Source organism: Cervus canadensis, chromosome 17 (assembly GCF_019320065.1).
Source record: "Cervus canadensis isolate Bull #8, Minnesota chromosome 17, ASM1932006v1, whole genome shotgun sequence".
Taxonomy (NCBI): domain Eukaryota; kingdom Metazoa; phylum Chordata; class Mammalia; order Artiodactyla; family Cervidae; genus Cervus; species Cervus canadensis.
Window position 1 is genome coordinate 28,517,564 of NC_057402.1, and position 16,274 is coordinate 28,533,837.

The 16,274-nt window shown below is 35.5% G+C and overlaps 1 protein-coding gene across 3 annotated transcripts in view; it reads left to right on the top strand.

Moving 5' to 3' along the window:
- Window positions 1-16,274, top strand: part of PRKD1 (protein kinase D1) — a 335,787-nt gene that overhangs the window by 295,732 nt on the left and 23,781 nt on the right. For all 3 annotated transcript variants that reach the window (XM_043434656.1, XM_043434657.1, XM_043434658.1), the window contains 2 exons: window positions 15,179-15,340; window positions 15,903-16,001. In XM_043434656.1, coding sequence (XP_043290591.1) covers window positions 15,179-15,340; window positions 15,903-16,001 — 261 coding nt within the window. The remainder of the gene's footprint in view (window positions 1-15,178; window positions 15,341-15,902; window positions 16,002-16,274) is intronic.

A 16,274-nucleotide genomic window follows, 5' to 3' on the forward strand; every position in this document is an offset into this window, starting at 1 on the left:
TTCTATGTGGGGACTATAATATATCCCATTAACTTCTGCAAAATGAAGAAAAGTTACCCATTATCTGTGGCATAGATATTTAGTAACATGTTTAAATAAGTGAAAAGGCAGATCAAGCATCAAACCACTGCCTGGGTGGTATCTTCCCTGAGACTAGGCAGCAGCTTTTCCTTTTTATGTGCTTAATTCTAGGTTTTAATGTGTTATTAATTCTCATTAAATGAATAATGTTTCAGCATTTGCCCATAGTGGACATGCTGCGACCTTTTTGTTTTACATTATCAATGACCTTGCCTTCATAAACACTCCTCCTTTATGCTGTGATAATTATATGAATTGAGTATATGTCAGTATGTAGCTGTCAGCATATCAAGTAAAAGAGTAATACATGCCTGAGAATCAGATGATCTTGATCTTATTAATGTCCTCTCTGTGTCTCACTGTAAGCCTTTTATTTAATATTGAGACTACTCCTTAACTCCTCTCATTTTTTAAGCCCATCCCTTTTTAAAACCAGGAAAAATATTGTGTGATATACATAATTTTTTAAATTATTAAAACTTTTTATGCAGATCAAAAGGAAATGGAGCAGTTGTTTACTAAATGTGGCCAACCTAGCTGTCCAGTCTGGACAGTTTAGATCCTTGAAAAATGCCCATTTTTATATAACTTCCATAACTATCTCCTTGTCATGCAAGCTAATCATAATTTCTAATTTATAGTTTTATTAAATAATATTCATCTGAGCATTGCTTGCAAAACAAAACAGATAGCTTTTCTTCATTTATTGCTTCATATAAATGCCATTTATTGAGTTTATATAATAAAAAAGTTGAAAAAGATATGATTTTCTGCCCTAAAGGATGTCATGTGTACAGACAACCAAAATAATTGTTGCTGTACATTAAAAAATGACATAGACTTTTCTGAGACTCATATGTTCTAAAAGCTGGTGTTTTTGTACTTTTGGACAACTAATGTAACGCAAAGAACTACCACGGTGTTCTCTGCCTTCTTGGAAGAAGATAACCACAGATCTTAAGCTGACAATCCATGCATAGTTTAGTGCTGGCTACTCAGGTTCTTTTGTAAAAAATTCTTAACTTGACCACATTGAGCTGCCGCGTCTGAAAACTTAGTGACACCGTTCCATACTTGGACCCCCCCCCTTCCAGTCCACCTCACCTGATGTCCTGAAGGCCGACTCCTCTGAGCCTTGCCACAGTTGGCATAAGGATAAAACGGTTCTCCTTCTTTACAGGACATAAGAGGAGTTTCAATTAACATGGTTACACTTTTCTACTTTTTATTGGAACTGAAGAAGAACATCTAATTCTCCCTGTATAGCCCTTTAATTAGCTTTCCTAGCATGACAACACATTATCAGCTGCTGGCTCTGTAGTAAAGTAGAAAAATAAAATATATCACAAACTGATTCCATCTCCTTTGCAAAAGAGTAGCTGCAATCAACAACTCAGATGCAGTAAACATGCATTTGGCAAAAATTTCATTATAATGTGATTTTCTATAAAGAATTTGGTTAGGTTGAAAGTCAGATTTTGTCCCTTGAGCATACGAAGAGTTTGAGCAGTTCACATATTATTATGGCCTGAAATCTCAAGAATCCTCATCAGTTATCATTCATCCCCATTGTCCCCAATTATTTATCACTTCCTTCATCAAACTCATATTTATTGAGTACATATCATGAGCTAAGCTCTGTTCTTGGCTCAGTGGATACAGTGGGGACAAAGACACTCAAGTCCTTCCTGTCATGAGTCTTTAAATTGTATTTAAATTGTCTTTTCAGGTTTACTTTTAGCCTGATGTTTACAACATATTTATATGTTGAATTTTTAATTACAAAACTTGTACAAGGAGTCTTATTAAAGCTTGGTTTATGTATATGAGATCTGAGAGTTCATACTTTACCAAAAGTTGACATTTGTTTCAAACTTGTTCACCAGAAATTAGTCTGATCTATATTCTCTTTTTCCATAGCACTTACCATATTCTAGCCTATTACAGAATTTTATTTATTATATTTGCTGTGGGGTTTCTTCCCCCATCCCCAGTCCCACTTCCTGTTCTAGAATATATATGTTTCAGAAGGGCAGATGCTGTTGTTTGCCAACAGTATCAAATAACTGATATATATCCCAAAATATATACTGATATATCCCAAACACCAAAGATTGTTCCTGACAAACATTAGATGCTTAGCAAATATTGGATGAATGCTTGTTGAATTAAAACTGTACAGAGACATCATCCTGTCACATAAGAAGTCATAGTATCTGACCAGGAAGCAAATGTCTGGACTCTGTTTGCTATTAATGGTTAATTGGTTAGTTAAGAAGGATTGTTTGTTCTTTGAAAGCCCTCATTGCCCTGTTTTATATTTCTTATAAAAATAAATAATTCATTTTTTAAACCTGAAAAGAAAATATGGTAATAAGTAGAGAGATGAGGGGAGGATTCTGACTCACTACCTGATATGTTCAGAAAAAGTACCATGATTGAAATCAGCCGAATGGTGCAGAAGGTTTTCTTTTCCTAATCTTAGGGAGCAGAATCCTCTCCCTCTGGATATAAAAGTGATACACAGAAGTATTTGGTATCCTCTGCCCGTGGTCTCTCGCTTATGAAAGCTAGTTTCCTGGTTTATGCTTATACCTGAAGTCGTGACTAATTCTGCCCCATCCTGTTCTTCCTTCTGAGATTCTCTGGAGAGGACCAAGTGGGGTGGAAATGGCTAATAGGAGAAAATTCTCATGTAGTTCTGTTAGTTTTGTTATTGTCGTTGAACTCTGATTTGTTTCTGGTTTTTTTTTTTAGTATTTATAATTTTATTTCAATAAAATAGTAAAGGGATCATTTAAGAGGATATAGCCAGCTGGAAGAAATTTCTACTTGTTAAAATTATGACGAGTTGAGCTTCAAAAATAAAGCCAAACATAATGGGTTGAAATACAGTTAATCAATGAAGAGACATGAATGCCTAGTGATGCCCAAAGATAGATAACCAGGAAAGCTCATGTGTTATGATTTGAAGCAACCACGAAGCAAACTTCTTTGGAAACTGGTAACTAATTTGAACGAATTATGTGTTTACCCTGCCTCTCTAATAGGAGCTGTATTTCTAGTAACCAAATAGCTCTAGTTCATAAGCGAAAGTTCTATTTTACTGAGTTTTACCTTGCAAATTCTAAAGAAACTATTGACTCAGTCAAGGACTAAAATTAGCTTCTTAGCTTGTAGAGGACTTCAAAGTTGTAAAAATGTATGTATGAAAAGTAGGCTTCTCCTTTCTTTTTCTCGTTCATCATCTTTACTGGGCGAAGGCTTTCGAGAGGCTGATTTAGTCATTAGAAAGCTATGCTCTGTAGATATCTTTGAACAATTGAAAAATTAAGGCAAGTGTGACATCTTAGGCATAGTTATCCCTGATTTACATCATTTCAAATAGCTGTTTTCATTATCTCTAAATGCTTCATTATTATTATCATATTTCAGAAGGATGATAAATTAATGTAGATGTTAAACTTCATTCAAAAATTCCCAAGAGATCTTATAGTATGATTTTATAAGTTGTATCTTGATTTTTTAAAAAGGTAAATCTGAAATTTTTATTTTTTTTCTATTCATGTTAACAAAATAGGGATAAAAAGATAATTTATGATTATTGGGGATATCACAGAAAACTGACTTTTGTAAGAAGATGCAATTAATCTTAGAAAGCTTAGAAACTTACAATCTAAAGTAAGTGATACTGGCATGATATATTTAGTACAATTTAAGTTATCAACATAGGCTTGTTCAGTCTAAAGTCATTTTTATTTTCTCACATAATATCACAATGCACAAAAGCTTTAGGATAATGCTAATGAATATATATAATTCTAACTGATATACTGTTTGTCTTTATCTTAAATATCAGCTTATTTTTTTCTAAGGAACAATACTAGAGCTTGTGTTTATGATACATTATATTAAAGCATGTTGGAATACTAAAGGTGCTGAATACAGAATGTAGGAAAAGATATGTAAGAATTTTACAGGCCATAGATTAAGTATATCCCCTTGTACTTATCTCCTAAAATTCCACCATCATTCTTAATTCTCTATTGTGAGGCACTCTTCTTCCCATTGAAGCATCTCTTTAAAACAAAAGAATGGCAACAACAAACTGTGTTCTTGATTTGTCTAGGCCATCTCTTGTGGCTACAGGACATTTTATATTGGCATACTTTAAATTTGTGCTCTATGCTTCTTTCCATCCTTATTCATAAATGTCTGTCTTTGGTTTCCACACCTTTTTACAGTGTAAGGAACGTTTGCCATACTCCTCTCGTCTCCCTCTGCCCAACTATGTCCCTTGGGCTCTTTTTCAGTCTTTACCCAACTTGACTAGTCTCAGAGCTTCAACAGCATTGATCACTTCATCCCTGCACGCATCAGGCCCCATGTCACCTTCCCTGCCAGCTCTGCCAGTTCTGTTCTTCTTACTGACCTTCTTCCCTTCATCTGAATGGTTTATGCTAACCTGGGACTCATTCCCAGAGTGAGCTCATCCACTTTAAGAGACGCATCTGTCATTATTTCTCAGGTTATTTCCTTAATTTATCTCGTGAGCTCTGTTCTTTCACAGACACTTCAGTCTCCTATTTCTGGTGTTAGGACATCTCCACTTTGCTGTGCCAGTCTTATCCAAACCAAGTAGCCAAAAACCAAGCGATTATTCCTAATGTCTTTCCCTGCAAGTTATTCTCTAATTTTATCCATTTTGCTATCATTTTTCCAGTTTTGAAGGAACTTCAATTAATTTCCTTCAATTAATAAAAATATTAAGTCATTCAACAGTGCTCTTGAAGCCCTTCCTTCTTTGATACAAAGCAATTTATTAGGTTGTATAACAGTGAGTGAAACCTTTTAGAATATTTATCATATATTTGGACAGACAGATACAAGTAACTGCAAGTCAGGATAGCTGTGGAAACATAGAACATAGTGTAAGAAGTCATGGGTTATGACAGAGGTTAGGGTACTGGAATGAGGGAGATTTTCAAAGAGAAATATAGCATTGCTGAAATCTTGAAAGAGTCATGATTTTTGGTGATCAAACAAATGTTGGAAGGGGTTATTAGGCTGAGGGGCCACCTTAATAAAATAAATACACTATGAAATATAAGTAGAAAACTAGATCATTTTAAAAGAGTGGCTTCAAATCACTTCATGTGGTTTGAAAAAATAATTCTAAAAATTCTTCAAATTCTAAACACTTTTAGAATTCTCAGAAAGAATTCTAAAAATCTTTGTATCTTTGTATATTTTTAAGTTGATAGCTAGAACTATTTTGTCAGAAGTCCAAAGAATTAATTTTGTACTATAGTGAAAATACTGGTATTTGAAAATAAAGCTTTTGTATAACTCATTTAAATATATGCATTACAATCTAAATATCAGAAACATTTTATATCTTTAAACAGTCATTTAAAAATACATGCATAGGCTTTTTAAGCAATAGCAGCATATTTTACAGTATTTTTTGTTTTCTTTGACTACATTATACTTTTACCACAGAAATATATTCCAACGTTATATATTTTTATACTTTAAAGTCTTTTATTGATCCTCCTTTCATATTTATTTACAATAAAAATCATTGTATATATTTAAATTTCTTGATTATAACACTGAATGTTTAAAGCATTCTCCTGAATTCATTTATCATTACAGTTATTTGTAAAACCTTTGTCTAGCAAGATAAATATTCTGCAAAGTTTGATCTATGCTTGTTATCATAAAAAATGAAATGTTACTGAAAGCACATTATTTAATGAAGTTTATTTTTTTAATACAGTTAATGAATTTTTAGATGATTATTATTTTTTTGTTTAAATTAAACAGTTCAGCAATTTTATTCCTTTTGTTAAATTGTAGAAGCCAAGTTGGAAGCGCCACCCCCCCCAAAATAAGATAGAAACAGTTCAAGTGATTTATCTTCAGAAATTCATCCTCTTTTAATTCTCTCTATTAATAGATCCATTAAATGCTTCTCTGCTTCTGGTGAGAGCATGCATTAGAAGCTAAGTTGCCAAAGAATTGAGTTCCAGGTTATTAGAGTTATTCTGTTCATACCAACACAATATTTCAAAATTTCCCTTTATTTTTTTCCTAGACAATTTTCTTCCCCATGGCAAGGTACTTTAATAGTGTTTTGAATGTATAAGAAGCATACCTTCCTTTTGAAAAGTGGGGGAAAAACTATTGTGAAAGGCAACTTGGGGATTGAGAATTTGAAGAATATGGAGATTTTCTCAAATAGATCTGTATTAGAAAATTATTTATGGATTGTTAAGATTCATTCATTCAAAATATAATTATTGAGTACTTCCCATGTTCCAGGTAGTAGGGGGTACAAATATAAACAAAGCAAATTTTCCTTAACACTATCCCTCTGCTCACTTATCTCTTAATCTTCCATTTCCCCAAGAGTTTGCCTCCCTTAGTTTAGAGACTGCTGTGAAAGGACAGAGTACACTTAGGTGAGACAGCTGCTGCTGCTGCTGCTAAGTCGCTTCAGTCGTGTCCGACTCTGTGCGACCCCATAGACGGCAGCCCACCAGGCTCCCCCGTCCCTGGGATTCTCCAGGCAAGAAGACTGGAGTGGGCTGCCATTTCCTTCTCCAATGCATGAAAGTGAAAAGTGAAAGTGAATTCGCTCAGTCGTGCCCGACTCTAGCAACCCCATGGACTGCAGCCTACCAGGCTCTTCCATCCATGGAATTTTCCAGGCAAGCGTACTGGAGTGGGGTGCCATTGCCTTCTCCGTAGGTGAGACTAGGAAATGGCTTTTGTGAGAGTTTATGGAGAACTGTAGGTATCGTGCCAAGTCAACTGGATTTTATTATGCTTGGGTGATTGAATTATTGAAATATTTTCAAAAAATTATTATGATCAGATCAGTATTGAGGGATGACATAGAGAAAAAAAGGTTAAATGCAATAAAACTTTTTTGGAGGTTCTACTAGTTACAATAATCAAAGCTAGTTTTAACAGTCAAAATGCCCCCATTCTGTATAAATAAGTAATTAAATTTTAGGCTCCAATTAGAAAACTATGATGTTTTATGAGAAAGAAGAGTTTGTAGATGGGCTGCTCATCGTTCCAGATGTTACAGCTACCTCTAAAGCTTAGCCCTGGGAGGAAGATTGGGCATTGGGTGTGAAAGAAACCAGACAGTATGTCAGAGTGATACCTTTAAAGGCAATTAAACTTCAAGATCAGGAGTGGAATTGGTAACACAGAACAACACTGGGATGGGGGTGGGGGTGGTACACCAGCTTAAAAACAGGTTAAGCTATAGGAAAGAAATTTTATCAGTCAGGAAGGCAAGGAATCCAAATTGTCAATGTGGATGTCATAACAGGTATAGGGGACGCTGTGGTGAGAAGACTGATGAGGCAGCATTCAGAAATGCAGAGAACATGCTCAGTTGGGTTGTGAGAGTAAGATGAGGAGGCTTAAGTAACATAGCCCCTGATACATACTAGTTAGAACAGGCAGCACTGGTTCTAAATGGATTTGAGTCCAAGAAAAATACTAAGGTAATAGGCAGCATAATGTTTAAAGAGCATAGCTTCTGGGCTTAGACTGCCAGGGTTCGCACATCAGGCGTAAGAGTCTTAGGAGCTTGGATAAGTTACTTAGATTCTCTGAGTCTCAATTTCCTTATCCATAAAACTTTGTACAGATGTTATAAGAATTGAGTATGATAATTTGTTGAACTTCTTAGTGCCTGGCATATAGTAAAGATTCCATACTTATCTTACTATTAATAGTATTGACGCCACTTGTCTAGCTCCTAGGAATAATTTCAAATAACTTGATATTGAATTTCTTAAATAGAGAACGTAGAGACATACAATTTAGTGTTAACAAAGAGCATGGTTGACTCAAAACCTGAGGTACAGCTGAAAATATATTAACATATGCCTGGCCCCTAGTAAACACTCGGTAAATATTTGTTGAGCAAATTATATTGCCACAGCTGAAGGAAACAGAGTGGTATAGAATTGCAAAGCTTGCCAGTAAGATAATAAAGTATACTTTACCTTCATTCCTTTTTGACTACAAAACATGGTAATTTATCTTCCCAGAACAAGATTAAATATGTGTCTTGTAAATACCTGGCTTTGTTCTCTTAGTCTAAAAAGACGATCAAGAGTAGGTGGAAAGAGATAATCATAACAGGAAACCAGAGAATAATATTGCTAAGCATGAATGGGAAAATGAAAATTTGCAGAAACTGGTGATTTTATTTAAAGCATGAAGGAGTCAACTTTTCTTTCTCAGGAGAAAAATATTCAAAAAGTACTTTATCTTTTATGTTTAATAAAAAGTTTATACTTCTGTTGTTTCACCTTATATGTTCATATTTCTTCAAATATTTTTTCTTTTTTATATTACTATGTGAACAATTTTCATGAAGTTGTTTCTTTTGAAGACATGTTTTACAGCTCTAAAGTGGTCTTGTTATCTTCTGCATGCTCTGAAAAAATAGTCTGTAAATTATGTATATATGTGTCTAAAATAGAAGAAAAAACTTTTTAAAATCTATTATAATAAAAAGAAAACAAACTTGAAAAATTTTCTGACTAGATATTGTGTTCCATAACAATTTAGTCATAATGAAAACTTAGTGTCAGATGGCCAGGTTCCAGTCAGAGCTTTTCAGTTTTTTCTTGAATTTCTTTTAGTCTTGGTTTCCTTAATTATGGATTAGAATTCATCTGACTCGATGTGCTTGCTTCACAGGAATGTTTTACGGGGTTTGAATTAAATAATATATAAAGTGTTTTTAATGTTTTAATATTTAGTTTTGTTTATTTATTTGGCTGCACCAGGTCTATTTTATTTATTGCTTATTTGGTTTATTTTTGGCACACAGGATCTTAGGTCTTCATCATGGCATGCAGGATCTTTAGTTGCGGCATGCGTTCTCTTAGTTGCGGCATGTGGGATCTAGTTCCCTGACTAGGGTTTGAACCCAGTCCCCCTGCATTGAGAGTGCAGAGTCAGCCTCTGGACCACCAGAGAAGACCCTAAAGTGTTTTTTAAAATCAGTGTTCCCCAACGTATTTTTGGAAGATCATGTCTTCTGAGTTCCTTCATGGAAGAAGGTGAGGATTAAGATGTGCTCAAAAAGAAAGCTTAGAAAATACTGCATACTACATCCAGGTCATCTACATCTTGGAAGTGAATAGTCTTCCACATAAAGATTCTGAGATGCCCCATAATTAAGAACCTGTTCAATTTTGATAATATGCCATCTAAGTGCCACAAAGTCCTTATACAGTGTAAGATAACACTGTCTGACTTTTTTGCACGTGACTTTCTGTCCTCTGACTCTGTCCATACACCTGGTATGCTCACTCCAGGTCCCAGTACCCAGTACTAAGACTTCAGGTAGATTATGTGTCTGTACAGGTCATTTAACCTCATAGTAGAATGTTATGCTTTCTGGAGTGGTGCCATCTAAGTATAGTAATTGGGTTACAGTGATAGACTTCGTTAAAAGTTACACTTTAAATCTAACATGGGGATGAGATTGTATTCATGTGTTCATGTTTCCAGCCAGGTAGGTTAGCAGGAAATAAAAGTGTTCCAGGTGTGTGTCTATTGCCATTCATTTGTAGCAAATAGAAAAAAAGTTCAGCCGTTTGATCCAATTTTTAACTTTTATGTGCAGTAAACACACCTTGATCTACAAATTCCAACTCCCTCATTTTAACATGCCATTCTTTTAATTTATGCCTTTTCACTAAACACAAACTGAGTAATGGCATGGAGGAAAGAGGGCCACACTTTATGCGTGGAATATTTACTAACACTGACTTTTTTTTTTAAAGTTACAATCAGTTACTGATTTTTTGTCTTTTAAGCCTTTGTTCTTATTCTCAAATAGTGCATCCTTTTGCCTAAATTCAGATTGAAACTCTGGCGTTGGTCAGGGGTTTGGGGGTAGATACCTGGATGTGTACAGTATTCTTGCTGTGTAAGGGCCTTTGATTTGGTAGAAGTCACTCCCTCAACTCTCCAAAATTATAGTGACAACTTCAGTCATATGCAGACAGTGCCAGTGGAACCTCAGTGTATGAGTCCAATGGTGGGTTTAGGAATCTAGATTTTGCTTTTTAGATTTCCCATTCATACCCCCTGAAAGATTCCTGGTGATGAGTAGAAAACAGTACATATTTTTATACTAATTCTACCTGGTGAAAAGGCTAGAAACATGAGAGGTGATGGGAGGGTTTTTTAAGTATGTTTTTTGCATACTCCTCTCTCTCTGCATTCAGTCTCTTCTCCTTATATAAGGAAAGGAGAGAACTCATTCCATTTATCATGTGTCTGCATGGCCTTGAAATCTAAAGCTAGATTAAAGCAGTTCCAGAAAAGATGAAGTTCAGAATGATTGAGAGGGTTGTAGATAGGTTTATGGATATATGTGAATACAGGAATTACATATCAGGCCTCACCTGATTTTTTTTTCTTCTATGCAAATATTGAACTGATTCTTTAAAAGATTTTTCTTGGGCCAGTGTTACTTAATAGGATGTACAGAACGTGTAGCTAACTTAAAATGGAAAAAATAATGGTAAATTGTGCATTGTAAGCTAGCCATCTAAAAGCTGACTCCCCTTCTTGATATCTGGACACAATATATGTATTGTATTAACAGCCAATGGAGATGCTTCAACTTATTTCTTCCACAAAATTTTGAACTATTTTAACCAGGGTCAATCTGAGCTAATTAATGCCACACAAAAATATAATATTACATTGCAAGTTCTAATGGATGGTATATGCAAATAGTTTTTCTGGAATGATCAGGTCACTTCTAAGTTCACAGAGTCTAATAGGTTAAATTTGGTTATGACTCCACTGATCTAAATGTCAGCCAGTGATTCACAGGAGGGTAGATTGTCACATCTGGTCTTACTGAAGTAATATTGGTGCATTTATTCCTCTGACATTATATGTTAGCTTTATTGGTTCTGAGATATTATCAATGTGCATTCCCAAAATGTTACCTCCTAAAAGATAACTACTAGAGTATGACACTGTTTATAAATTGTAGGCTTTTGTCAACCGAACATGAAATAAGGACACATTTGCATGCAACAACCAAATGATCCCCACCCCATGTTAAGTGAGGAGGGCTCTCGTGTGGTGTAACACAGCCCTCACCTGTTGACATCAGAGTAGAAGCTCCTCTGTCATCACTGAAGTTTAAAAATACAGCATGAGTGAAGATGATGTTGTTGTTTAGTCACTAAGTCACGCCCAACTCTTTTGCAACTCACGAACTGTAGCCCACCACGATCATCCGTCCCTGGGTTTCTCCAGGCAAGAATACTGGAGTGGGTTGCCATTCCTTCTGCAGGGGAGCTTCCTGACCCAGGGATCTAACCCGTGTCTCCTAAATTGACAGGCAGATTCTTTCTCATTGAGCCGTCAGGGAAGCCCATGAGGGAAGATGGGTGCATACTTCATGCTAAGTTGCCTCAGTCATGTCCGACTCTCTGTGACCCTGTGAACTATAACCCACCAGGCTCCTCTGTCCATGGGATTCTCCAGGCAAGAGTACTAGAGTGAGTTGCCATGTCCTCCTCCAGGGGATCTTCCTGACCCAGGGATTGAACCTGCATTTCTACAATCTGCTGCATTGGCAGGCGGGTTCTTTACCACTAGAGCCACCTAGGAAGATAGGAGAGGACAGATGAGAAGGCGTAAGTGTGGGCTTCATACTTCAAACTTCCTTTAGGTGAAAGACAAAAGGAAATTTTCTTTTCTTCCACTTTAAATTTCTGGTTATCAAAGTAAAGAGAGAATTTAGGTGAGATGGCTGAGTTTACCACGTTAATTTGGGTATTATCTTTCACACGTCTTCTTATAATCATCTCCTCTCTACACTGACTTTTTAGCAACTATCAAGGTATTGTTCCATGCTGTATCCTCTTCATAAGTTATTAAGTGATTGTGGTTTCTAGGGTCAGTAAGTGAAGCCTAAACTTTAAAAGACTGTAATTAGAAAGTGTATAAGAGGGTGTGTTCTTTCACTTCAGGAGTGACCATCAACAGAGCCACTGCCATGCTGCTCTGCCTCACTTTCCCATCCTCGCTGCTGCACACCGCTGTGCTGGTGTATTCCGTCTGCTCCGTATGCCATTTAGAACTTAGACCCTGGATTCTTCACTTTGAATTTTCTTCCTTTCTGTCTCAGTATGACCTAAATCACTTAGTCGTTTGATAGAAAAGTAGTTAGAAGTTCCCGCATTAAGGCTGACTCTTAAATAACCTGTTGAATAGATATCTTGAATCTAATTTTTCTCTTTCCTACCTCTCATATGTTTGAGTATAATAATCCTGAAGGTAGAAGAAGGGGAAAACATGACATTAATATATCACAGCTAGATGTTTGGAATGAATTCACAATGTTAGGTTTATAATAAAGCAACACCATTGGAATTAAAGATTAAAGTAAAATAACCCTCAATGCAAATCTAAAATGCATAATATAAAATAGAATGCATGTATAAACTAAAATTTTTAATTGAATGTTATTTATAAAGTATTACTGCTTTATTACTGCTTTTATAAAATCTTTCGCTTTTAATGACTAGCTTCCATTAATTATATAAGAACTCTCTAGGCAGTTTGAGTCAGAAAATTTTTGTTTTGATCTCCAAATGGCATTTCCTCCCAGACTTCAAAATATCTCATATTCACCCCATGGATATGTCATCAATCTGTAATGTGTGAATGGACAGTATTCTTTCCTATATTTGACCAAATGTTTCATTTCCTGAAAATTAGTTTTCTTAAATTTAACAAACAGATGGCCACAAAGTCCTGTAGTAGCTTACTATGCCATGAAATTTATTATTCAAATCCCTGAGCTAGGCCTGAGAAGTTAACAAAAGTTCTTTCTGAACACTACTATGCCATAGTTGATGTTATAATCATCAAACCATTTTTAAGTTAATTAATTTATTTTAGACTTTAAAAGGAAAATTTTGAAAAACTATTTCATAGTTTCTATAAAAAGTTAAAATTGTGAACAAGTCACATCAGCTACTTTGATTAAAGCTCATCTTAGAGTTGATCTTAAGGTGTTAAAAAGGTAATATGAATGATACATGATACAAAATAGTAACTATTTTTTTTCCCTCTCTAGTCTTCAAATATCTTCTCTAGGCTCAGTAAATTAACTTCTCATCAGTATAGAGATTTTTGTTAATGAACATGATTCTGTATATTCTGCTTTCTTTTGTTATTGTCGAATGTAAAAGCAAGTTTGGTCATTTTATTGAGTGCAAAAACCTATAGCTTTTGAGTAGGCATCTGTAATGGCTTTGTCTCAACCATACATAATGAACTCAAAAAGTATCAACTTATTATATATCAGCTATGCAGAAAAAATAAAGTCATTTTGCTATTGGAAAGGTTTTTCAGGTACCATTCAATATACTCTTTAGCAAACCTGTAAAATGTAAAGGTTTTGTATGTGAAAGATCAAGGACCAAGTACAACGAATGTAGGAGCTGAAACTTTTCCGAGACATATTTCTTTTACCAGTTGAATTCACGTGACCTTTAATTCAACAAATTCATTGAATATACTGTATTTCCTAAAATACATACCTAAGTATATTCAAAGTCCTATTAGAGGACTATTAGAGGAGAATCGAAGCTATTAGAGGACATTTATAGAGTCCTTCAGAGTCCATGGGGAAATCGTTGACAGAAAACAATCTCATTAATTCATTTTATACTTTTGGTCTGAACATTCTGGGAAAATACAAATTAAATAAGCACATATTAAAGTCTCATCTGATGTCTAAGGCAGCGAGCAGAATTGCCAGAGTAGTGGACGGGGTTCTCATCCAGCGAGGCAGGTTCTCATCCTGGGAGCTACTGCCAACCATAGCGCATGTCCATGTTGAGTCAGTGCCAGGCTCTGTACTGAGGAGTTACATGGAGGGCAGTGATGGTGTGGATACACTCACGTCCCCCCCACTGTTCACCACCAGCATCTGTCTGTGAGGTCTGAAGACCGAGCCATTGCAGGTTGCCAATAATTTGTGAAAATTTCATTTTGCATTTAATTTTATGGCTGACTAAGATTTTTTCCCTTGGAATAAAGGATTTATTTTCTTCCCTGTGCTCAACTGTTAACACATTTAAGACAGTCTGTGGTTTTTTTTTTCCTTTCAGTAATTTTTATTCAAGATGATTGTTTTTTTCCCATTTTTCATTAAAATATTAGTGGAATATGCAATAGTTCTTTTAATGTTAGGATTTTTTGTTGTGTGCAGGAAAAAAAAAAAAGGTCAAATGATCAAAGGCTTTTGTTGACGACCCCAGACCAACATTCAGAGTTAAGCATCATTACAAGGGCCCATCTAATGTTAAGAGTAATTTTACTTGACATGTGTGACAATTAACATGTCAAGCCAAATGCAGCCTATCATTACTGGCCATTAGTTTATTGTGGAAATATTTATTGAGTGCTTGAGAACTATGAAGCACTACCACATAGCATGATGTCCTGAACAAAACAGGGGCTCAATAATATTTGCTGTTTTCACGGGTATCTTTACTCTTGTGTAAGAGCTTTTATAGCAAACTAGAGCAGCCTCCAAGAGGGCAGCAGCTCCAAAAGGTTTTGATTAATGTGCTTCATCAGTGCAGTCAGATGCACTCCATGAACGTATTTCATCTTGTCTACATTAAATTTCTATCAAGTGTGTATGGATGGCCTAGTAAACTTATTTAGGACAGTATACTTAATATTGGAGATGATCCTAAGAAACTACAGATTTTTCAATATGATATTCTAATTAAAACCTAATTAGCAATTCACTGGGCTGGAATTTTGATGTATAGCATAGAAAAAAATATTCACTGTGCACAGAAAGTCAAGATGTATTTTTTGGAGGCATTAGAATTTCAAAAATACAAGGCAGCACATGTGGAATTTAGAGGTGTTAAAAATCTTAAGTGTGGGTTTCTCCATAGCTTTAAGCTTGAACAGTTTTGTATAATCAGTGAGCTTGCCAAACAGTATCAAAAAACTCATTTTCTTCAAGTGCTTTATTTATCTTTAATAGAACCTTCATCACCCTGGTGTTGTAAATTTGGAGTGTATGTTTGAGACGCCTGAAAGAGTGTTTGTTGTTATGGAAAAACTCCATGGAGACATGCTGGAGATGATCTTGTCAAGTGAAAAGGGCAGGTTGCCAGAGCACATAACGAAGTTTTTAATTACTCAGGTAAGAAATCAATTAGAATCAGGAAATAAAAAAGGTACTATTTAATATCAGATGTTATCACTGTTTAACTAGAGCTTTCTAGCCCTGTTGTTTAGGCCCTACCTCCAGAGTCTGAATTACACTAAAAAAAAAAAAAAAAAAAGTTGAAAAGGCTTATTGTATTATCTAATTTATATCTATAGTAGTCAGGGTTTAGGCCAGTACCAAATGAGTAATGTGTGTACAGGCCCAGGTATTAAAACTGCTCATGAAATTTTAAAATGCACAGTGGCTGAGTCCTGAATCTTTGCAAATATTCAGGAGTGTGTATCCTATTAGATATCATTGAATTCTTTTATCTTTACCTGTTTTGGTTGCCATCTGGTTACCATAATATAGTACTTTTTCCAGTAAAGTTTCCTTAGAAACATGCTAGCTTATGTCAGGGTCTGAAGCATAAAGAAATGTCACTGTTCATTTTGAGTTTTCTCTTGACCCTCTAAATTTATGTCCTAGTAGAGAACATTTTGAAACAACCTTTCAGATTAAAATAAGCTGATGCTGATGATTTTCTCCTTTATAGATACTTGTGGCTTTGCGGCATCTACACTTTAAAAATATTGTTCATTGTGACCTCAAACCAGAAAACGTGTTGCTAGCATCAGCTGATCCTTTCCCTCAGGCAAGTATGAAAGCCTCTCTCAGCAAAAAGGCAGCCGACAGCATCACTGGCTCCCTTGCTGCATCTGTCACCCTTTCTCCTCAAAACTTTCACTGCCTGTTGTCATCCGTTTGTTACCGTCTTGTATTATGGGGACTGCCTTTGTCGTTCTGCATCTCAGTCCAGCCTGCCTTTGTAATCTAGCACACCAGGCCTCTCCTTCTGCTTCTGCTGCTGTGGTCTGGACATCCTGGAGGACAGACAGCACTAGGTCAGTGCTGGGAGCACTGGCCT